General features: G+C 42.9%; 1 protein-coding gene across 4 annotated transcripts in view; it reads left to right on the top strand.

The window, feature by feature from the left end:
* Nucleotides 1-12,179, top strand: part of LOC117233198 (E3 SUMO-protein ligase EGR2) — a 69,490-nt gene extending 57,311 nt beyond the window's left edge. For 3 of the 4 annotated variants that reach the window (XM_033493270.1, XM_033493272.1, XM_033493273.1), the window contains exon 2: nt 5,663-12,179. In XM_033493270.1, the coding sequence (XP_033349161.1) occupies nt 5,663-7,312 (1,650 nt within the window). In that variant the 3' untranslated portion in view covers nt 7,313-12,179. The remainder of the gene's footprint in view (nt 1-5,662) is intronic. The other variant, XM_033493271.1, reaches the window with a different exon arrangement.
* The last annotated feature ends 12,151 nt before the right edge of the window (nt 12,180-24,330 follow it).

Below are 24,330 nucleotides of genomic sequence, written 5' to 3'. Positions count from 1 at the left end.
GGATGGACGATCGTAGGGATGGATTCGAACTGTTCTCGTTTACGTTCTTCGATCAAACGCAGAGCCCTAGAGAATCTAACCTAGCGACTGCGGAATAACGAAGCAGATGTCTGTGATTATTCTTACGTTTGTCGAATAAAATGATTCTTATACGAATAAAATAGCATTTGCGAGGGAACGAATTTATCGACTTATTACGTATGACTTGTACATCGTGCGGTGAGTTTCGGTGAAGGTAATTAAGAATGGAAGGGAAAGTTACAGCTGTTTCCAGCTAATTTGACGATGTACGACAACAGGTTGTATAGGAAGGGTTCCCTTTGCGGTGTGGGAGAAACGTGTCTCGATGCGGGCGCCGGAACAAGTTTCTTTGATTTTCGTTTTGCTTGACGAGGTGTCTCGTCGTCTTGTTCGAACCGCTCGACCAGCTGAGTAAAAGGTTGCCTATAAAATTCCCTCTTCGATGAATATAATTGTCCTTGGTGTTTTAACCTTAACCCAACGATATACAAATACCTCGTTCGATTCTATAATTTAACAAAGATATATTCAAAGTTCAGTTTATACAATATGAAAGTTGATTTGAAACTTTCATCTCGGACCGATGTATATAGAAATTATTTTTGATAGTTTGACATTATCTGTCTGGTGACATGCTGACATTTTGCTATTATAACGAAGAACCACTTAATTATTAAAGACCATCGTAAGACCAGGAAATCACGATTATATAAACCGCGAATATATAAATATTTAATTGCAGAAATAGGAAAGAAAAATTCATATATCCATTTTATATAATCGTGTGCTTGAATTGATTCGCAAGCTGTTCGTATCCATCGTCGGAACAGCGGAGCACCCGGTATATGGACAGATCGAGCGGGAGAGAAAGATCAAGCGCTACACCCACGCCCATGTCTCAACCTGTTCTGTTTCTCCCGTCGAGCCGCGGTTACAGGTGCCTCCCTGAGGGCATTCCTGCTGGAATTCTTCACCCATGATCTTCTCCCGGGCCTCCTGCAAATTCTCGTGACGCAGTTGCGTCGCGGCTTACCGACTTCGCTTCAAATCGTCCCCAAACATTCCTCCTCCTCTTCCTCCTTCTTCTTCCTATCCAATATTTACCTTCTCCCTTGCCTTAATATTCTCTGTATTCGCTTCTATTTAGAGATCCATTACACGCTGTATTCTCTTTAGAGATACGTTGTCAAAGACACCGGAGGTGCGTCGAATGCGCCACTCGAAGGAATCTAACTAGCCGATTAAGTTTCTCCTCTCTCTAACGTAACACGCGGTGATCGCGTTGCGTAATCGGTGACGCAAAGCGACGCCCGTGGTGATTTCTTCGAACACCGACGCGTGTCCAGTCGAATCAGTCTCAAAACGAAATTGGCCGACCATTAAGTTATTCTAAATGCCCTTCGACGATGTGGTACCGGAGAGGCAGGATACTCCGAGAGAGAAAGGAAGCGCGTGGACGTGTGGCGCGAGCAGACCTCTCGAGTTTCACGAAACTCTCTGTCGTTTCGTGCGTCGATCTCTGCCGAGTAGGCTTCGCGAGCGTGGAATATAATCGTTGGACGCGGAGCAGGACCCTTCGGTGTCCCGTGATGGGCAGAGTCGAAAGAAACGCAGACGAGGAAAGGAATAAGAAGAAAAACGAAGAAGCAGCAAGCAGGAGGAAATAGGAAGAAATAGAAGACGAAGAAACGGAAAGGGGAAGAGTGGATGGCAGCCACGCACGCCCACACCTCCTCGTCGGGGACCTGTTCTCGGCTTTTACGTTCTGACATCTTTTCACTCCGTTTACGAGTCCCCTTTACGTTTTACGACCGATCATCGGGGCCCTTTCTCTCAGCGAGATTCTACCGACCGTACTCGGCCGAAGCGAAGGGAAAAAGGAGGATCCAGGGAAACAACAAGACGATCATCACGGTAGGAAGAACAGGCACGCCGAAGACCGCCGTGAGACTCGTTATCCGCCGTCGATCTTTCGATGCCCGATACCGAATATCGCGGATATCTTCCTGTGAAATGGAAAATGGAAGTGCATCGATGCTCGATCCTCTGTATAAAGGGAGATCGCGTCGATAGGGATTACGGCGTGCATCGGCCAGCGCGTATATCTGACCGATGAACTTGAGTGGTCGGATGCGAAAGATAAAAGTATATTACGCTACAATGTAGTCTTATGGAGCAAGGTTGTTTGTATGTTATTAATAGGACGGGTGTGATTCATCTTCTTAAACTGCAGTTTACGATTGTATTACAAGCAAACTGTTTGTGATATACCGATGTAAGATGATTTAGTCGAGACGATTCCTTTTAGGAATTAGGGGTTGATCGTGTTTGTTTAATTCGTTCGTTCGATACTTCCGTTAAATTCGTGCTTTTCTTTCGACAAATTTTAACGAGAATAGTAGTCGGAGGAAGAAAGGCCGACTCTTTTCGAACAGCGTTTAAGGGATACTTTAAAGAACAATTAAATTAGAAAATACTTTTAAACGTTACAGCTACCGATCTCTAACATTCCTATTCTATATAAAAGCAGTCGGTCAATATTATTTTTAGAACTTCTTACCACTTGCAACTACTTCTCATAAATAATCTACTAGCTAATTTGCCGCGAATGATATATTACCACGAATACATCATACCCAAATAACTATATGACTAAAGCGATCATACGGAACCCAATAAATATATACAAATTACATTTTAATCAATCGCAAGAACTAAAAATCCGAAACCGGTAATTTCGACAGATTTGATAATTCCGGTCTTAACCAACCGCGTCTGCACCCACGTACCTTCGTTGAAATTCTGTACCAAATTTCCAACCTCAATTTTCACACTCGAATTAATCTCACGATCTCACGAACGTCACCCATTCGTCACTCGATCCTTCTACCGGAAAGAAATTCAAGAAGCCTCGCGGAGGCGTAAAGTTGAAGGCCATTCGGCCTCACCGCGTGTCGCAAGCGTTGGCCGTCGAGTATTTCTGCGTAATTGAAGCGGGCATTGCCGCAAGTTTCCGCGGAGTTGATTTTCCGCGCGCTTAATACTCTGCGAGGCATTCGCACGCCTTCGCCATGAAAGGATTCGTGCCGCGGCGAGAGGAGCACGCGTGGTTCAAATCGAATTGAAAGAGCTGCGCGGTAACTGCGCGCGTGTACGCGCTGGAATGTGATAGGCTGGAATCGCTGGAAAGTCTTCGCCGGGACATCTGTGTCGCGGCCTCGCCTTCCGGGAACGCGAATTTCTATTCCACCGATGCGACTAATTGCGCTGGAAAATCGTCATTCTTGTCGTCTTCTTCGCGCTACCAACGTCAAACGCGTCGGTTTCACGCGCCGATGCATGCTTCAGGTTACGCGAGTCGTAAAAGGGCGGCACGTTTCATCCGCGTTAGTCGCCGGGTATATATTTTACGAATAATCGCCGCAATAAATCGAGATTGGAAATTTCAACGATTCACGTTCCCTGTTTAATTTATTGGAGGTAATTTAGATAATCGACGCGGCTCGAGCCGTTTCAGTTTATGGAAAGAATGGTAAAGAGGGAGGTTACTTACGACCTATAGAGTTACGAGTCTTCTCTAGCTTTTCACCGGGATCTTGTTTTACGTAGGTTACTGTATCGTTCGGGTATCGATGCGACATGCAACGAATGGAAGATACAAAATATGCGGAGGAATCATTTCTTTTATTACAATACTTGATCGCTTATGCGGTATTTCTTGTCGATCGAAATCCAATGTCTAAATATTAGCTTTACGAGAATGACGATCCAGTGAGGCGAAAAACCTCTTTGACGTAGCTTCTGTGCGTGTTTCAAAGTTATTTACTTTGCAGATAACGGTATAGGCTTAAAAAGACTTTGTGAATGGTCCTTTACAGTCGTTAAGAGGAGATTAGCGCATATGAAAGTAACTATTTTGACGAATAACGTAGTTTCTCTTTTCTGTGATAGAAAAAACGACAGAGATGACAAATGACAGTGTATTGTACGTAAACTTATCTTTCTCATTGTTCGTTAATTTCATAGCTAGACTTTCCGAGAACCTAATTTCGTAGAATAGCCGATAAACATCCTGGATATCACGATCACAATGATTTCGTGGTGATCAATTATTTCGCCATAGGCGGGTTGCAGTGGACGCGCGGCAGGCGATATTACAAGTTTTATGGCGTCCCTGGACGGGTCCCCTGTAACTTCTCTCCAGTCAGAAACGGAAAGTCGCCTACACCGAAAAACGGGGGGTTCAGCTCGATTCGTCGTTTGTACACGTTGATTCATGCGCTCGCAGCGTCTGTCTCTCTCGCGCGCCATTTAAATTTCAAATAGTCCGCTGGATACACCTCTCGACTTGCACGTGGTTTTATGACAAAGTGCCGTTGTCGCATCGAACAAGACGAGTCCTCTGGTCCGTGCATGGTTCCATTAAAATAAACACACCGCAGAAGGAACTGTAAGCGGCGTGGGAACTTTCGCTTACTCGTCGGAATCACATTCATCTTTAATTATCTTCCATTCGTCGAAACGAAATTTTAACATTTTTGAAGATGTGAATTTTTATATATCGAATCCACGTATGAGACATAATTTCTATTATTTGAACCGATAGTTATACAACCTATACGAAGTCTAGGTTTTGCACCATTGAATTATTAAATTATTATCAGGAAAGTTAGAAATGAATAAAAACAAATAAATCTGGTTACCTGACTCGACATAAGATTGTAAAATTGTAAAAATCCAAGCCCATAACCTATAATCTGCAACTTATAAATCGACTAATATTATTTATTGCTAAGTTATCGTGTAAGGGGGTCTAATTACACGAATTCTTATCCTTCGACAAGTTTCGATCGACTTAGCCAACTACGCTTGAACGATCTGGCGATCGACGAGTTCCCCTTTCAACGGTGTCTTCCAATTTTAATGAATATGCGAAAAGTCGTTCGAGGCGAGAAATCGAACGTCATCGTTCACAGCGACACGTGCGGCGTAACGTCTATTCGATCGCGCAGCCACGCTCGATTCGTGCCATCGATGCCATCTCGGTAAGCGAAATCGATCGATCGCGCGATCGTCTCACCTTTTATTTAATGGCTACACGAAGCTCAATGACGGGCGGTCAACCTGTACCGTGTCGGCGAAAAAAAAGCGCGGACGCATTAATCGTGATTTATTACGACCGCGACGCGAGTTTTCGCGAACGGTGGACGTCGCGTTCTGTTTTTCGTTACATAGGTCGATATCGACCTGTTGGCCGATCGAAAGCTCAACTGTCCTGCTGTTCCCTTGTCGCGTCCCTGGTTCGTCGCATCCATTCGGTAAGCTAGAAACTACAGGCGTAAAAGGCGAAGTTGCTCTTGTCCGAGACTCTGGACTAATGACGCGGATCCTTTGAACGCGCGTAATGGCGAATCGTCGGGCGGATAACCGCGAGATAAGGTCGCGTAAGCGTAGCGCGTGCATGCCGGAGATCCGCGTTCGCGTCCGGCACTAAAAGGATGATTCACGAAATTACGCGGTGTCGAGAGCGATCTCATAAGCAATCGGAAATGAGCGCGCCGCGGAGGCTGTAATTTAACAATATCCGAGATTACAGGGAAGGAAAAGAGAAGTAAGAGTGGCGTGGTTTTCGTTGTTTCAGGACGAGGTGGGAGGCAGTACGGTGGTAGCCGAGGGTGTAGTAGGCGGCATAAAGGGCCCAGGCGGCGGGTGCCGCGCATCCTCGATGACGATGGCCGAGAGCGCCGTGGAGGACGCTGCAGCCGCGCCCCCGGGTCCGGCCAAGCCGCCACCGCCCTCCTGTACCAACAATAACACCCTAGCGGCGACTGCGAACCGGAACCATCGGAACCTCCGCCGAAGGAAACGACTCGACCAGGTCTTGGACATTTTGCAACACCGGAGTTCGCCATCGGAGGGTGAAGTATTGAAGTTCGAGGGAAGCGTACCAGCGTCCGAAGAGGAAGAGGACGTGTTCGGTTCGCCCAGGTCGTCCTCGAGATCAGCCACGGATCCACCGTCCGGAATCAGTTTGCTACCCCTGAGGCTGAAGAGCGAGGAACCCGTGACGTCTACCGAGGAGGAGTCGAACGCGAACGAGACCAACACCACCGACCAACAACAGCAGAATCATCATCCTCATCATCCGCACTATCACTCGCATCATCATCGTCACCGGCACAGGCATCATCACAGAAACAGCAACGCCAATCACCTGTACGATCAGCTTCACCCGCCTCATCAGAGATCCCCGGTGCCCAAATATGCGGGATGCACCTGCGTTCAGTGTTCCCAATCGACCACCCCTCCGATGGTGCTACCCTCGCCGACATCCCCGTTGACTCCTCTCACACCGCTCACTCCGTTAACTCCGCTCACTCTGCCGCCGTTGACGCCGGGATCCCTGTCGTCGTACAGTTTCGAGCACTACATGCACACCAAGTACCTGCCGGATATCTTCAGAGGACGCAGTCATTCGGACTCGGACCTGGTGCCAGGATGGGACCAGAAGCCTCCGCTCTCGACCTCGTCCGTCTTCTTCAACCATCCGTTGAGGAGCGGTTTCTTGGAGAGCGATACGACCAGTCCTCAAGAGTCGCCGTTGGATCTTTCGATGAAGAGTCTAATGGCGTCGGCCGCGGCGGCAGTTTCCGGTAGACCGCCGGCCCTCCAGTTACTCCCACCGGGGATCGTGTCGAGGGGCTCGGTGAGCGTTCCAGTAGTAAAAGGCGACGTGGCGTCGCCGACGACGAAGGAGAGCGTCGCCGTGAGGTACAACCTCGAGGTATCTCCCGTGGTGGAGGAGATGCCGCCTGGAGCGGACGTGGCGTACGTTTGCCCGGTCTGCGGGCAAATGTTCAGCTTGCACGATCGTCTCGCCAAACACATGGCCTCGAGGCATCGCAGACAGGGTCCTCAGGACGCGTCAGCGAAGGCGTACCTCTGCGACGTATGCAAGAGGAGTTTTGCCAGGTCGGACATGCTCACCAGACACATGAGACTGCACACGGGCGTCAAACCGTACACGTGCAAGGTTTGCGGCCAGGTATTCAGCAGGTCGGATCACCTGAGTACCCATCAGAGAACGCACACAGGCGAGAAACCGTACAAGTGTCCGCAGTGCGCGTACGCCGCCTGTCGCAGAGACATGATCACCAGGCACTTGAGGACCCACGCCAGATTTCCCGACGTTCAGACGCCTAAGAGCGAACCTGGCCTTCTTGCTGGCGAAGATAGCCCCACGTTTGCGCAGGAGCTAGCCTCCCCTTCGGCAACGATCAAGGCCGAATGACGACGGCCAGGTGGATGACCGCCGCGTTTCTCGCCCGTGACTCCAAACGGATTTCGAGAAGGTGAGCTTCGACCAGCTTCGACGAACGGTTTCGGCGCCGAAGTTGCGAGGTCTCGACAGAGACGATGACAAGACACGAGGATCGCAGAGGACAACGACGGAAGGCAAGATCGATTCGTCTGGGTGGAATTGGCCCAACGATTCACCAGACCCTACGATTCGGTTAGAATTAAGGAAATTTTTCGTTATTTTGTCGTTTTCGTAAAATTTGTCGTTATCGTATAACGAAATACATAGCGTTATCGGTCTTGAAATTTTACGCGTTTTTTAACAGTATTATATGATATTCGTCTTCCCCGTTGTTTCTCCTAGAAACTCGTGCGACGTTCATCTTCCGAAGTCCTTTATTGTTCATCGAAAACTTGGCTGTTCGGAGATCATTTCGAAAATGACTGTCATCTCGCGTGAAATATTCGTTTTGTATCTGGAAATTTAACAAACTGTCAAATGATTCTTCTATTCGCGTAAAATAGATCGATTCTTTTCGACATTGCAAACTTTTTTATTTATTTCCTATTTTCTGTTGATCCGCGAGAGTATCGTTCATCGTTGGAATTTCTCCGAACAACCGATCACTGTTAAACGATGGTTAGTCTCTCTCAGACGACATTTTTGCGCATGAAACGGAAACGATTTGAAAGCATTCCCGCGGGGATTGCACGCGCAATTCACGCATATCCGCGCTCCGAAGGTTCGAAATTCGAAACATAACGGTATGTTCAAGAAACTTCGGTATGTTCGAGATACTCGCGATCTTTTCGCGATGTCAATCTTCCATCGAAGTGTATCGTTGTTTCGCGAGAAAGGAGACGAAAAGAGGAGAAACTTGTGCCAAATTTTCACGGTCGATCCGTTGTTAAGCCTCGTTCACATGGTTACATATCGGTCGAGTTGAGTACGTTGAAAAAAAGATCGTTGGTGATGTTCGTTATCTTTATAGTAAAGGAACACTTGTCTCTTTTTGAATCTGATACCATAATCATTTCATGCTCGTTTCCCTTTTGGTTCGACTATAAATTAATTATTTAAACTCTCGGTTATTTTAAACTATTTTTTCATAAAATGGTTTTAAAATAAAACTAAATGGCTTGTAACGATACTTTCAGAAGTAAGACACACATGAAAATAGATTCGACGCTTCGAGGAAAACTGGTGAAAGTAATATTTATTCGTCAACAACGATCTTTCCGAAACTCAAACGTTGTTACTCAAAAACGAAATCCTCAATTGAGACTATCGTTTGGTTGTTGAGAAAACAACACTGTTAGCTATTATAACGACTACTAAAACAGGAGAGAGAGAGAGAGAGAGAGTGTGTGTGTGTATGTGTGTGTGAGTGTGCGCATGTTGCTTTATTGGGTATTGTGAACTTCCTGTCGACAGCGTCGTGTTATATATTTATCGAAAATTCGTTTGTTACTCGCGAAAACAGCGTGAAAAGGGAAGGCAGTCGAGCACTTTTGAAGGCTGCCTTTCGAGAAGATTTCAGTCTCGAGAAGAGAGAAGGGACGCAGATGGAACCGCGAGACGCGACGATTTTTCTTCGTGTGCGAAGGAAAATGAAGGAAACGAAATAAAAACTAAAAGAAAGAGAACGAACGTAACCGTACCTGCAGAAAGAAAGAAACTTAAAGCATAATAAAAGCGTTTAGATGTAACGTTAATTAGTGGGTAACGTTAATATTATTATTGCGTTTTATTATTATTATTATTATTATTATTATTATTATTATTATGGATATTAATATTAATATTAATATTATTATTATTATTATTATTAACATCATTCTCATATTGTAAACTGTTCGGAGTGAGAATGTTGCGAAAAGCGTGCGTAAGAAAGAGAGGAAGTTATTTTTTTATACGAAGAAATTTTGCGAAAGGGTCGCGAGAGAGGTAAAGGAAAAGGAACACCGAGCGCGGGCTACGTGTTATCTAACTGTAAATTCATTTAGTATCGAAATTTGCAAAAATTCAAGATCGAACTTAAAGGGTATATTCTCCTGTTTAAGGGAAGGACTAGCCCACTGTCGGAGTTCTCTTCCAAAGTGGCGCTCTCTCGCGAAGCAGGTGGACGAAACGCCTTCGACCATTTCGCGTTTCCGGTCCACGGCGACCAATTCATTAACTAGTGTATTTCGTCGAAGCGCGGTCTGAATTCGACCGTTCGGGATTTTGCGGCGCGGACGATTCCTCGAAAAAAAATACTCACTGGTTCGACTGGCGGATCGCGTTCTCGCGATCGCGAGAAAGATGACAAACGTGTACTCGACTATCGAACACTTTGTCGACAGACGCTTTAAGTGAAAGCTTGTTACAATTTCAGAAAATAGAAAAATTCTATTAAAATTGAAAAGAAATACGCGGCAATCGGAATTAATTAGAATTAAAATCGCAAAGCGAGTCATAAATAATCTTGTCGCGAATATCAAATGTGATAGAGATGTGTCGAAAAAAGCGTCGACGACACAGTGTCTTCGCGTATGACGTTTCATCGGAGACTACACGCGGTGTCAGCTATATACTTCAACCTTGCTCAACCTCGACCGTTTCGCCTTTTTCCTTGCCATAACTCGGCCGCTGTCCAGTGTGTCTCCCGTTCGTGACCACGGTAAAACGGGCAGTGACGAATATCGCGAGTCACGCCCTGTGTAAACACGCACGATGCTCATCCGTATTAACACACGCGACCACACATGATATTGCATATACACGCTCATAGACACAGAGACAGAATACAATATTGTACATCCATAGACGCGTTGTTCAGGAAATACACGGTGGTAAGGTGCGCGTAGTTGAAAGACGCGCGCACGCGCAGGTACGTATAGCTGTATTTTTGTATACCGATGTTTTTTCTAATTAGTCTACCGTTTTAAGCGTTTCGAGAAGGAACGGAACGTGTAATTAGCCGTTAAGGGGAAACTGTCGCTCTCTGCTTGCCATTTTAACTTGCCTCTGTCGATCGAACGATTACTCGGAAGGCGGCTTGTCGGAGTGACAAGAGAAGGATACACGAGGGAGAGACCTCGAGGCGGAAGGTTTCGTTTGATGGGCCTCGACGTTTTCTTCGCGGAGATTGTTCGTATTTCGAAACATTGAAATTACGTTTTGTAAATTCAGAAACTTATATTTTGATATCGCGAGAAATTGTGCAGTTTGTTTTTGCTATTTTTTATTTTCTACTTTTCTTTTTTTAATGATATTTTTGTCCTTTTTTTGCATAATTACTTTCTTTCCTTTTCTTTTTTTTTTTCGATATGAAATCACAAGGATAAATTTGGATGACATAAATTGGAACATAAATGGTTGTCCGATCTATTAAATTTTCGTTGTATCGAAACTTCCGATTCGATATCTGACCTTCGCGCGATTCAGCCTTAAACCTGAGAGAATCTCTCGCGCAACGAGCCCTTTTTCGCTTGATGAGACATATGTAGATTGAAACGAAACGATATAGAAGGGACATAATTGTATAGTAAAAGAAAGACAAAAGAATAAGAAAGATGCGACACGCTCGTCGTGTCTGCAGGCAATTAAGCGATCGCCGTGCCAGACAACCTGTTCTTGTAATTATTAACACTCATTTAGCCATTCGTATGATTATAATTATTTCTATTATTATTATTATTATTATTAATTATTATTATATTATTATTATTATTAATTATTATTAATTATTATGCCTAGTTACGTTGTTAAGTGATTAATCATGTTTAATGCTTCTATTATTTATTTTGTTATCCTATTCGCAAATCAAGCTTCCTATTTTTCGTCCTATTCTTACATTCTTCCTACCCTTTTTCCCTTGTTTCTCGTTTCATCGAAAAATCCTGTCCGATTCTCGTTCTTTTCAAGGTGAAGAAGAGCGCTCGGTTTCAATTACAAACATCCGTCGCATTTATAAGTTCGTATTCCGGCTTCTTCTCCGCCCTTCCGCGTCATTTCCTCTTCTGCACATTCTGCGCAAAAGAAGTAAATGGCAAGGAACGACGAGAACGGTCCTTCCCGCGATGATTTTTACGGTTCCGTGACATTCTGTTTACGTTTTGTATAACGACGAACAAGAGATTCGACAAAAGCAAAAGGAACAAAAATAGAATAAAAATAAAGCGCTCACAAGGGTTTCTGTAAATTATTGCCGACGACGATTGTGTATGTTAATTTATAAATTATGTTGTGTTTACGAATCGTGCCAGAATGGAAAAAAAATATAATTTTTCAACGAACTGCCACGCGCGTTTTCATTCAGTCCATCAAGAATCATTCCAATGTATTCCCCGATATTTCCCTCTTTATTTTCATCTTCGTTTTTCTTCACTTAGGTCTTTCCATTCGATTCTTTTTTTATTTATTTTCCTTTTATTCGTGGGTTTATTTAATCCGAAAATTATCACGAAAACGGTGCCGTGCCTTCATCGTTGTAGCGTTTGGAAAGAGATTGGGGTGTCGCCGAGCCTCGTCGAATCATAGAATACATATCATCTTTTAAGGCTGAAGATACACGGTAAGAACGTACGTAGAAAATGAAATATTTTTTCATGGTCGGTGAAATAATACAGGAAAGACTTAGCAACTGTATCTGTCTATCGCTTGCGTACGATCGGTGTTGCGCAAAACGAATCGACGATTGCATGTCTTCACGGCCTTTTTTAAAGGAAAGGGCTCGAACGGATTTTGCGATGTTCCCTTTGTACCCGTTTCTACGATCACGAGTCGATAATCCTTGTATCTGTACATCGAACAACAAACTGAATCTGTATGTTGCTGCACTCTTACGATGAAAATATATATACACGTTAATTGTTTCTACATTGACTGTGATTTATCAACGAACTTCACCAAACTTCATTAGCTTTCACGAGTTGCTGTGAATACGCGCGTAAGTAAAACTTGTTATTAATTCATTTCACATCATAACTATATCAGTGCAATTGTAAAACTAAACGTCATTGGAAAATCGTAATATTGTATCGGTATAATTACCGGACTAAAATTGTTCAACAAACCAATCATATTTCGAAAAATAAAAATCTTTCTATTTATAAAAAAAAAAAGATACAAATTCCAAATAATTACATACCTATCGTTAATAAATCAATCGCACGATTTTCTCAAAATAACGCCAGTAGATGTAGTAAAAAAAAAAAAACATGCTTCGAATTACAATTGCAAAAGAAATAATAGGAGAAGAATAAAAGGAAGCGAAATAAATCCAACCACAATCGGTGAAGGAAGAATACAAGAGGCGAATTGTTAGCCGGATAAAATTTCGTTCGACAACGTGCTGACTCGATACATTTACCGAGGTGGACGCACGATGAAAATAAAACGACGCGCGGATGTTCTTGGCTCGAAAATATTATTCCGCTGCGTTTTCGATGATTAATTCTCGCGATGCACGCGATCGGCAGGTAGTATGTTCTCTGTACGCCGCGAACATCCGTGGCCGTGATTCGCGTGTACGCGCCACGGGCCCGAACAGCATCACGAGATCACCGAGTGCCGCGCAGCAGTTTATTTTCTCCGCGCCCAACTCTCCAATGAGCCGAAATCGAAGCCGAGAGAGAAAGGCAGGGGCGCGAGTAACCACGTTGAAATTCGTTAGACGAACACGTTTTTTTTTTTTTTATTTTTCTTATGGGAACCGGGAATACGTTATTCAAGCGGTTGATACTCGAGTGGCCCATCTCATATAATCGTCTGACGAAATACACGCTAATAGTATCCGGTCCTTCAACGAATCTGTTACGGTGGTGGATTCAATTTGTTTCTTTTCTATTTAACGAGATGGTATAGCCTTGCTGATTTGTACGAGGGTACGAATGAAATATACATAGTTCGTAGGAAGAGTGGATAAATGTCAGACGTATCTGAATCAGTAAGTCGGACTTCATTACTTTCAATTAGTAAGAGAATCCATGAAATGTGGCGGTGATAGGATCGAACAAGGTAGTGGATGACATAAATTTGAAGAGCAGAAGATTTGTAAATTTACATTGCAAGAAATTTGAATATTTGAATATTTGAAAATTTGGAAGCGTGTAAGTAAATTTAACGCTACACTGATTCCACCTTCAACGAGAGAAATCTCACCGTACGTGTCCAAAATATTCTTACGAGTTTATCTCCGCCCAATCGCAGAGTGCATTTCATTCACCTTTCGACCTGAGTGTTTAAATCTCGCCGGTAGATTACACGTTTAATTATGGGATCGATTACGCCGCCGCGAGATATCTCGATCGATAACCCGAGCCTCGACTTCTCGTTCATCAAAGCGGCTTTCTGTTCTCGTTAAATCAAGACCATGACTTCCGACAGAAACCGCGATTGCTCTATTTGATCAATAGCAACGTTCAACGGTTGTCCGAATCTCATTTAAAAACACCAAGTAAGAGCGATGGATAGCAAATGGAGTGATTATTGCTTGAAAGTGCAGTCTCACCTATCGCGATCAACTCGAACGCGTCATCCATTGACGTTTATTCTAATCTCCATGAAAAACTTTTCCTACTTGCGATCGATATTCAGCTCGTGAAAACCAAGTAAAGATAAATAACGAATCTCTATTTAACACGTTGATTACTCTCATATTGTGCGCGATAAAGAACTTAGATATCAGGTATCGGGGTATTATACGATACAATGACAGCTATCAACGATGCATCGTTAAAACAAAATACAAGAAAAGTAATGAAATTGTTCAAACGAGCGTACAAAGCAAAAGCAAAACGGAGCTTTCGTTGTACAACTTCACAGTACATATCGTCGGTTCTATTTCTACGTAAAAATACAAATCAGCTAAGTACGAAATTAAGAAATTGTAGCATCTTTGTACAACGATGTAAGACAATGTCATAACGAACATGTCACAAAAGACAAATACGTACTACGTAAGATTCAAGTAACTTGAGCGCTGACTGCTGTAACGATATATGTATGTACTATAATAGCATACTTATGTCCAACAAAGCGCTAAATTGCACTCTAACGATTTTTACACACATTGAATCTCATGTCTTGAAGTCTTCCACAAAGTAAAGCATAATAGGTGCGAAATGAATCAAAGAATTAACAAAAATAACAATAATAATAATAATAATAACAATAATAATAATAATAATAATAAAATAACAATAATAATGAATAAATAACAATAATATAATAATAATAATGGAATGGACTAGAATGGAATGGATTGGAATGGAAGGGGAATGGAATGGAATGGAATGTAATGGAATGGAATGGAATGGAATGGAATGGAATGGAATGGAATGGAATGGAATGGAATGGAATGGAATGGAATGGAATGCAATGGAATGGAATGGAATGGAATGGAATGGAATGGAATGGAATGGAATGGAATGGAATGGAATGGAATGGAATGGAATGGAATGGAATGGAATGGAATGGAATGGAATGGAATGGAATGGAATGGAATGGAATGGAATGGAATGGAATGGAATGGAATGGAATGGAATGGAATGGAATGGAATGGAATGGAATGGAATGGAATGGAATGGAATGGAATGGAATGGAATGGAATGGAATGGAATGGAATGGAATGGAATGGAATGGAATGGAATGGAATGGAATGGAATGGAATGGAATGGAATGGAATGGAATGGAATGGAATGGAATGGAATGGAATGGAATGGAATGGAATGGAATGGAATGGAATGGAATGGAATGGAATGGAATGGAATGGAATGGAATGGAATGGAATGGAATGGAATGGAATGGAATGGAATGGAATGGAATGGAATGGAATGGAATGGAATGGAATGGAATGGAATGGAATGGAATGGAATGGAATGGAATGGAATGGAATGGAATGGAATGGAATGGAATGGAATGGAATGGAATGGAATGGAATGGAATGGAATGGAATGGAATGGAATGGAATGGAATGGAATGGAATGGAATGGAATGGAATGGAATGGAATGGAATGGAATGGAATGGAATGGAATGGAATGGAATGGAATGGAATGGAATGGAATGGAATGGAATGGAATGGAATGGAATGGAATGGAATGGAATGGAATGGAATGGAATGGAATGGAATAATAATAATAATAATAATAATAATAATAATAATAAATGTAATAAAATAAATAGAAAATAACGAACGATAATAATACAAGTAACAGTAATAAAGATAAAAAGAACTGTGAGCAAAAGGAAGTGAAGAAAGGGTGCAACCAGGGTGTACGTACCCGGAATAAAAAAAAAAGAACAGCGCGGCAGCCTCGACGATGCTCGAAATTTTACGAAAAGCAACACAGGTGACGGGGGCATTAAGGGATGTACAAGGTTGTTATCGCGTGAACGCATAATAACGTTCGGCTTGATTTACGTTACGCCTGGGATTTCAGGTGGATATCTCATTATACTGCGTATTATATGCACGCTCGGCTCAAGGTGTACGTGAGATAGGTGTGTACATTGTACACGCATATCGGCGCGCTCGTATCCTGTTCGCCGGCCGATCGATAGCCCGGATAAGTGGTAATGGAATAATCGACGTTCCGTGTAAAGGATATTCGGATAATCAGGCATCCCGATGCGCCATATCTCTATAGCAATATCCGGTGACACAGTTTTTCAAATATTCGCACACTATCGGCGGGAATCACCGCGCGACCGGTCGACCGTCCCGCGAACCGGTTACCGGAAGAGGGAGAAACTTGTAATTGGATTAACGGACCATTGTCAGTCTTATCTTAATCGCCTTTAATGCGTTGCGCGTTGTTTACGACTGGAAATTGCTGATCGACATTTCGTACAGCCAACGATCAAGTCGTAGATACTAACGATTTTACGATACGACGTTTTGTTACTCCTCCGTTAGGTTTAGAAGAAAATTCTATGCTCTTAATTCTACGCTCCGTACGCTTCTTTTAAAGCAAAAAGAATCTTCCTTTGCCGATATCAGTGTCCTTTTTTCGTTATTTTCGTTATTCTTCGATTTTGATTATCGGCGTTTCGATTTTAAAAATCTCTGACATCATGCTTCATATATGATTCTTGATGTGGTTGATATAAAAATAAAACTAATCGTCTTTAAACAGTCGTTCGTTGTTGTAATATTTCGGTTGATATATGCTGGTGCTCTAGCTTGCAAGTTTACGAAGATTCGGTTACAGATTTGCGCGTGCCTTTCTCGCTTTCGGTATTTTGATATCGTTATTAGATGCGGCGAAGAAGAAGTGGATCTAGCTACCTTAGAAAAGAACGTGACAATATTACGATGTTCGAGGGAGTGCGAGACGACGTCGCCTTGGAAAAGTGCTGACGATCCGGGTCATCCACCTCCAATCTTTCCTCAGCAGAATCTTACGGTAGGTAATATACATCTCTTCTTTGCACGATATTAATATCTTTTTATCGCCAACTACTTTTTCTATCATACTCTGCAATACTCTAAAGATTACTGCAATTTTTAACACGGCTAATAAACGAAATGGAATTTTACTTTTCTTGTATCAAGGTTTTTATCCCTAAATAACTATGTTCCTCGTGATACCGTATTTCTTTCAGACTATTTAAACAGCTAATAAATAAACGAATGTTTGTACTCTTTTATATCATTTTTTCTATCATTCTACCTTTCATCTTTCTGCTAATATATTAAAAATGTTTTCAATTTTGTTATAACGTATACCACGACTAATAGATGAAACTAAAATTTAATTTCCTTGAGTATCCAACTTTTCGATCAAATCTATATCGATTTCTTCGTCATCTTACAAACTTGAATGTAATTGTATGAAAGACCGGAAATCTGAAGTCATCTCGCAATTTATCATATCAGCATGTCATTTGAAGCAACTTAGTAAGCCACGGAGCAAACTAAACATCGGAACAGAATCAAAGAGAATATAGAAGCCAGTTAGACATGAAAACTTTCGACATGGTAAAGCGTCGATAGACTGCTGGGAAACATTTCGGATAAAATCACCGATTCACCAGTTGTCTTCCCTTAAACCCACGAACATAATTAAACTCCGATACAACGAAACCTAAGAATCATAATTAACGATACAAGAACCAAACAAAATGAACACCCACCGATATATCAACCGCTCTTCGATGTATTAAAATTCTATGTCACACGACGAAATAATCAAAACTATGAAAGCTGTTATCGCGAAGCGTAACAACGAGATAGCCAATTCGCGGGATCGCGGCCAGCTCGTTTCAGCCCCACGTTCCGTATCGGTATTTAATCCGCGATCTTTTCAATCTTCGCGACTCGAAAGGAGGGAATACACGGTGAAGGAACGAAAGACAAAGAACGAAAGCACGAGGATGGTCGGTCAGGATGAATCAATGGAAAGGAGAAGAAAAAGGGGAAAGACCAAAAGGGGGCAGACCAGGTGGGGGTTTGGGAGGGGAAGGTGGTCGCGATAAAAAGTTGGACCGGTCCACGGCGTAGAAAGGCGAGCGTGGCGTGGGTGGAACGAGGACCAGTGACAAGTACGATCAGCCGGTTCACCGAGCTGATCGAGGGAAGAAGAGGAAGAAAAAGAGCGTGAGCCAGTGACGGCGGCGGCAGCGACGACGTCGGTGGAGGCGGGGGTCGATGCAGGGGAAGAGACGCGCGGGGGAGGAAAAAAAGAGCGAAGAGAAGTCGGCGAAGTTGCTCGAAGCCGCGTCGACCGGCAGCGCTTATAATTTCTAATGGGCACCGGTGTATTTTTTGCAGCGGGCCCGGAACGGTCCGCAATAATTTATATCCGCGGGGACAGCGTCGCGCGTGCGTCGGCGTGCATACGAGAAAAAGCGAGAAAACGACGGGGACGGCTCGCGGGAATCGCGCCACGCCGCCGCTGATCGTGCCACGCCGCGACAGAACTCGCTGGCTATCCGTCCACACGCTTTTGGAATTGAAAATTGTTACAGGCAATCGAGAATCTTAGGCTTTCGCGAGAAATTTTGTACGAGTTTGCATAGCTGTTACATAGTTAAGTCCAGTTTCACGCTATATAAGATAAATATATCCTTTGATATGCTCGATAACTTTATTTGATAGAAATATATCATCATGTTGCATATACGTCATTGGCCACGATCATGCGTATATCGTCATCTGGACTGGAAGGCGGACACGCCGATACGAACTTTCTCCACTTCCGGTACCGGTGGTTTTACCGGGGTTTAAACCATGGTTCGCCAATTGGCGCCACCGAGAACGTTTCGCTTGATTTAAGTAATGCATTGCATCAGCCAGGTTTTGCAGCCATCAGCAGGAGACATGTGCGAATTACGGTCGATTTACGGTGCAGCCACGGTTTGTACCGGTGTCAAAAGAATTAGCGACGGCTTTAAAACTGAATATCGGTATCAGTAATGAAATTTGAATAGAACACCACCGAATGTTAACACTTACGAAAGTTATTTTTATTTTGCCGGTTCGTTCTACAGGATTTAATTTTATACAACTGCTCACCACAAAACGAGACTCTGTTTCGTATAAAATCTTCCCCGAGAGTCCTTAATAAACAGGCGACTAGAATAATTCCAGACGCCCGATGCATGCAGCATCGATTCCACGCGAGTCTCTGGAAAGCCAGAACCCGTGAATACGCGAAGCCCAATGGTGTCATTAAAGCGGCAAACGAGGACAAATGAGCGCGCAGCGTGGACACGCAACCGGCTTAGCACAGTTCCTCATAGAAGCCCGTATGTTGCGGTGGCCATGAGGACACGGCGTTATGCGGCATCTCGAGGCAATAGATCACCTGGTCGGCGTAATCGGCGAGGAACGCGACCGTTCACGTGATATCGGCGCGGCCAGAGCGTCGGAGGATACTAATTCTCAGGTAGCCTTCCGGCGCCAGCGGACCGAGCGGCGATTACGATCGTTCCGAAATTTACCTCGTTTCTCTTTATCCCTCGAAACCTTAATTGCGCAGCGAGCGCAGGATTCCGAGCAGATTTGTTTCGGTGATCCGCGTACGAAGTGCTATTATTATAGTATGCTGTGTAGCATTGTGTTATGGGAGAACCGTATTGATAGAACAGGTTTCTAACATTCGCATACTATTCGTAACATTCTTTATACTATTTCAGAACTGAAGAAAATTAACGTTTTATTATTTTCTTTGCGTTTGTCGTCCTTCTGTCTTTGTTCAATTTAAAAAATTTAGTCGATAGCAGCAGCCCGTATGATATTAATTTACTTAAAAGATAAAAGACATCGACAACTTCAAGTATCTCGGTATATCTTGAAAAACGAAAAGATGCAGGACCTTTCGATAAGGGAGGACAAAATATTCGGTGTAAAGAATGACAGGAAGCCAACGTAGGATATTACCTGTGAGACAGGAAGCGAGATCTTGTGAAAAATAGGTGAGAACTTCAATAGCAGAAAATTAAAAATTCATAGATTTGAGCATTTGAGAATCTGTGGACGTTTGTTAAACGATATTGATGGTAGAAATCCCAAAAGCCGCACATCGAAAGTTCACAACAAAATCGTGTACCTAGAATGTCTCAATACAAAGACACCCGATGGGACTCGACGACGATCAATCCGCGATCTTTCACTTATCAACAAACCAGCGGCAAGAATTCGTTTTTCACCCAGTCGCTTGACGTGGGACGATTGCACAGTGTGCATTGCACGCGCACACACACGGCTTTCTTGCGTCTAGCTTCGTTATATGAAATCTCGTGTGCGCTCGCAGGACACGTTCGTCCTGGCTCCTCGAGCGCGTTCTTTCCGCGTCGAGATTTACTACGTCATCCTGCGCAGACGGCAGCTGTCCGTGGAATGTCGATTGCTGGTATCGATCGAGCGCACGCGAAATCACGAAGAAAATCTACGTGGAAAAACTAACATTCATCAGCCGGAACGCGGTCGATGGCGTGGCGTGGGCGAATTTATCGGGGACCAACGACTGGTTGCTGGACTCCGTTCGACGATCCGCGCCTTTTATAGACGGATGAAAAAAGAGTTCGTGAAACTTTAACGGGAATTTTAACTATTTAAACGACCAAAGAGAATCGGTTCGATTAAACGACCGATGGAATATTATTTGCGAATTATTTTGGGGAACGTTGAAAGCGTTTTTAAACGAACGGTAAGGCTGGAACTGAAATTAAATGACGTGCTATTGGCGACAGGACGTATCTCATTTAGTACAGAGACAAACATTTATGAATAATGCGAAGTTTTGTACAGCTGGAGAGCTCGCTTCCATAGTTTTCGTATTCTTCATATTTGTTTTCTGTTTTTTATTTTCCACTTCTCTTCTATTATATTCTATCTTCGTTTCACACGGGAAACAAACTGATTACGACAGAACTCCGTTTATATGAATTTTTCGATGGACAAATGGTTTGTGCAATGTACAACTTCACTAATTACTACCAACTATCTTGTTCGCACAATAGAAGTTTACGTTCAGATAAGTAACTTCAACTTGCTGGAGTTTATTTAATCAGCAACTAACATTTCGTTTCAATAAATAGAGTTTGTACAAATGTGGCTTCGTCGTATCTCCATGAAGAATAATCAGAAATATATTGTCATAATAAAATGCACAAATCACAAAAACTAGAATTAATCAGTTTAGCTTCCGAGTATCTCATCTCTGTTGCCATTCGCCTTACGAGCGCGTTACACCTACCCATAGCCGTAATAAAGCCATTACCACTTATCCATGCAAATCAACCAAAGCAAAATCTAACGCAATCGCTCCAATAAGCCAATCTCCAAATAAACCTCTTACAGCGATCAATTCCGGGACAATGCTTCATTAAAATCGCAAACATTCCTTGACACAGCCGCTAAACAAACATCTCGTACACGCGCTAGACAAAGCACGTGTTTCGTGCCGCATAAACCTCGATTGACGCGCCACCCGAAAAGGAAACTGCCCTGTATTAACGCGACGTACGACCGTGTGGGCGTAGTCATAGATCGTATCGCGAATCGATCGCCAGTCGCCTTATAGTAAGTTTCACGTCACAGCGAGTACCAGCGTCCCGTGCTACGCCGACACCGGCGAAAAACTCGCTTGTATCTGTCCGACTAGGAAGCGGACGGGATAACCGATCGGCCGCTATCGGCGGACAGGCTTTTTCGCATTTCACCGCTTGTAGAACAATGATCTTATCGGTCGAGTGGCTGGCGGTCGCGTGGCGTGCACCAGGCGTGTACCAGATCCGCCACCCGGTTCAAACTTTTCCAAAACAGGCATCGAGCCACGGCAGCTTCGGCTTGACGATTTTTCATCGCGTGGGCGTCGTAGATACGATCTCGACAATGATCACGAGCCTATACGTCGTAGGTTTGTCTCTTATTAGACGATTAATTTTCTGGCGGTGACGCGTTCGCGAAGCGTGTGTCGTTTGGTCGGGACGAGGAGAACGGGTAGGGCGACCAGGAGTCTGAAATTAACGGGAGAACCCGTTCCCCCATCGCGGTAACGGCGAGTTAATTATGAAAAATGTAAACGCCGTGGCTAATTTTATATGTCGCGACAGGTGCGTGGCACGGCGCGTGCGTGCGTAAGTGCGTTCGCCAGTCGCGTGAAATCGAAAGACTTAACTGTTGCGCTTATTACTTGTGACAGAAATAACGACGAACGAAACGTCTTTTATGTTCAAATGCGAATGATACTGATCGCGTGTTAAGTAGTTTTTAAATATTGTCGAAGTAATGTAAAAATATGTTTGGTAATGGGACGTGGTAATGAATGTGGTTGATACGGTTGTCGTTGTCGGTAGTCAAACTGATCGACGTTCGATTCATTAACAAGGTGCACGTCAAGAAACAAATAGTCGCTGTCGTAAATTTATTTATTACGAGAAGACGGTATAAGTAATTGTAAATGTCAAAATAAATTTTATGTCAGTCGAATTTTATGGTCGGCGTGACTTCTGACAGCTTTTCATGGATAGATTCATAATTTATAGCGGAAGTTTCACCTGAATTCAGTAAGTGGATTTATATTCGGGAAGAAATTGAGATCATGAATGAGATCATGAATGATGGTGACCATCATTTATCAAATTATATTTGCACAGATTGATCGGCAAGCAATTGCCCGAATGCAAATTATTGTGTACGATTTCAGTGAAAATCCTCTTTAATTTCCATCGAGGGAACCTGTTACATTCGACAATTAATATCTCGTGGAAGAGGAACTGTTATCGAAATGTACGAATTATTACGTATATTATTTTATTAGTTTTGGATATTTTTCATCGTATTACTTATCTACACAGGCTGTGTGTAACCGCCAATTTTTCCCTATATCTCCACAAAACGATCATGTCAAAGCGATCACGTCGAGTCAAACAAACACGTGTCTTTTAGAATTATGACTCCGCCCCGAGTCTCTTCACTCAATTAGCCCTCTCATCGCTAAAATGACTGGTCACCAATTGTCGAGCGTTCACTATATACATACCTAGCAAAGTTTGCAACAGTCATTTGCCATAATTTTACATTAGTTAAATTTTTAACTCTCTCTCAACTTTACCTCCCTCAACTTTAATATTTTTATAAAATTATTTTATTTAATTTCTGAGTAAATTTACGATTCAACCCGTATAGCGTTTGCATACTGACGGACAAGTCCGTGACGAGAGGAATAAAGTCTACGTCTCTATAACTACAGCCACTCGAAGCATCCAAGCAACGAGTCTATACTCTGCATGCATTCGCAAAATATCGATCGCACGGACAGATTGGCGTTTCGCGTAGATAGGTATCAATTTTTGAGGGTTGTTATCGACCAAAGTGGAATAATCACTCGTTACGTATATTCGCGAACGACAAGCAAGCATATAATTTCACGGCGAAATTGGTCCACCATACCGATTATTAATTTCGTATCATCGATCGACGAACAAAGATACTTATCGAGGTACGCGACACGATTTCCGATTCTGTTGCTATCTCATGCCGATGCTAATTGAAACCCTAACCATCTTGACGTCTTTGTATTCTCAGATATGATAATGATTTCCGTGACGTGTAAAAAGATATAGATGAGAAGATATAATCGTGAAACGTTGACGTTAAAGGAGATTTCCCGGAATAGTCGGTCGCCAAACAGATCAATCGTGTATCTGACATGCCGATCCGTTCGATTAAACTCTTGACTAGGAGATCGGTTGAATTATAGCGCGTCACGAGTACAACTCGTTATATATATCGTCGTATCCGCCGGCATATGTCAATTGCATCCAAATGAAATCTCCGCTGCGGAAGTCGTAATTATTCTTTATCATCATTAGTCGCAAATATATCAACCGGTCGACACGTGAAAACTGCCGACCAACGTTCATCAAAGCTGCACACAGCGTTGCCTTAGTTCAAGGAATATTTACACCGCGATGAATCTTCGATTCATTTGTATTTCTGGTGATAAATAACGAAAAGTTTGTTTCAATTTTTTTTTTTAATTTTATTACTTGAGAGCTGTACTTGTGACTATGGGATCGATCGTTTGTCACCAAGACGATAATAATTTATCAACGTGATCTTCCTGCAAGTTCGACACGGTGAACTTTAATCCGAAAGAAGGAAGAAGCTTTGACTACGCAAGAATCAAGCAGTTGAGAGCCGCGAAGTAGGCGTGTAGAATCGAGATTGGGTGAAAGGGGAATTAACGTGCTTTCCTTCTCAACAGTTTCCTGTACAGCAGATTTGTGAATAAAATTCAGCGGCGATTTGTATGTTAAATACGAAGTAGCTTGTAGGTTAAGAGTCAAAACTGCGATTTAATCGAAGAGGTCGACGAGTAGGAGTCGATATTTGTGAAACAGAGAGATTCTGCGGTGAAAGTGGAAAGTCGATACAAGTGTTTCACCCGATGTTAAGGATCGGTGAAATATAATTATAGCAAAAGCATAAAACTGTCAGTTATCAAGCATTTATCAAACCTGATCATTTCAGATATAAAATGTTTTATATAAGAAAAGTATTCCAATGTTT

The sequence above is a fragment of the Bombus vosnesenskii genome, unplaced genomic scaffold (genome assembly GCF_011952255.1).
Source record: "Bombus vosnesenskii isolate JDL3184/JDL3185 unplaced genomic scaffold, Bvos_JDL3184-5_v1.1 scf7180000013295, whole genome shotgun sequence".
NCBI classification, from domain to species: domain Eukaryota; kingdom Metazoa; phylum Arthropoda; class Insecta; order Hymenoptera; family Apidae; genus Bombus; species Bombus vosnesenskii.
Note: the sequence above shows the minus strand (reverse complement) of the source record. Positions and strands in the feature narration are given on the sequence as shown.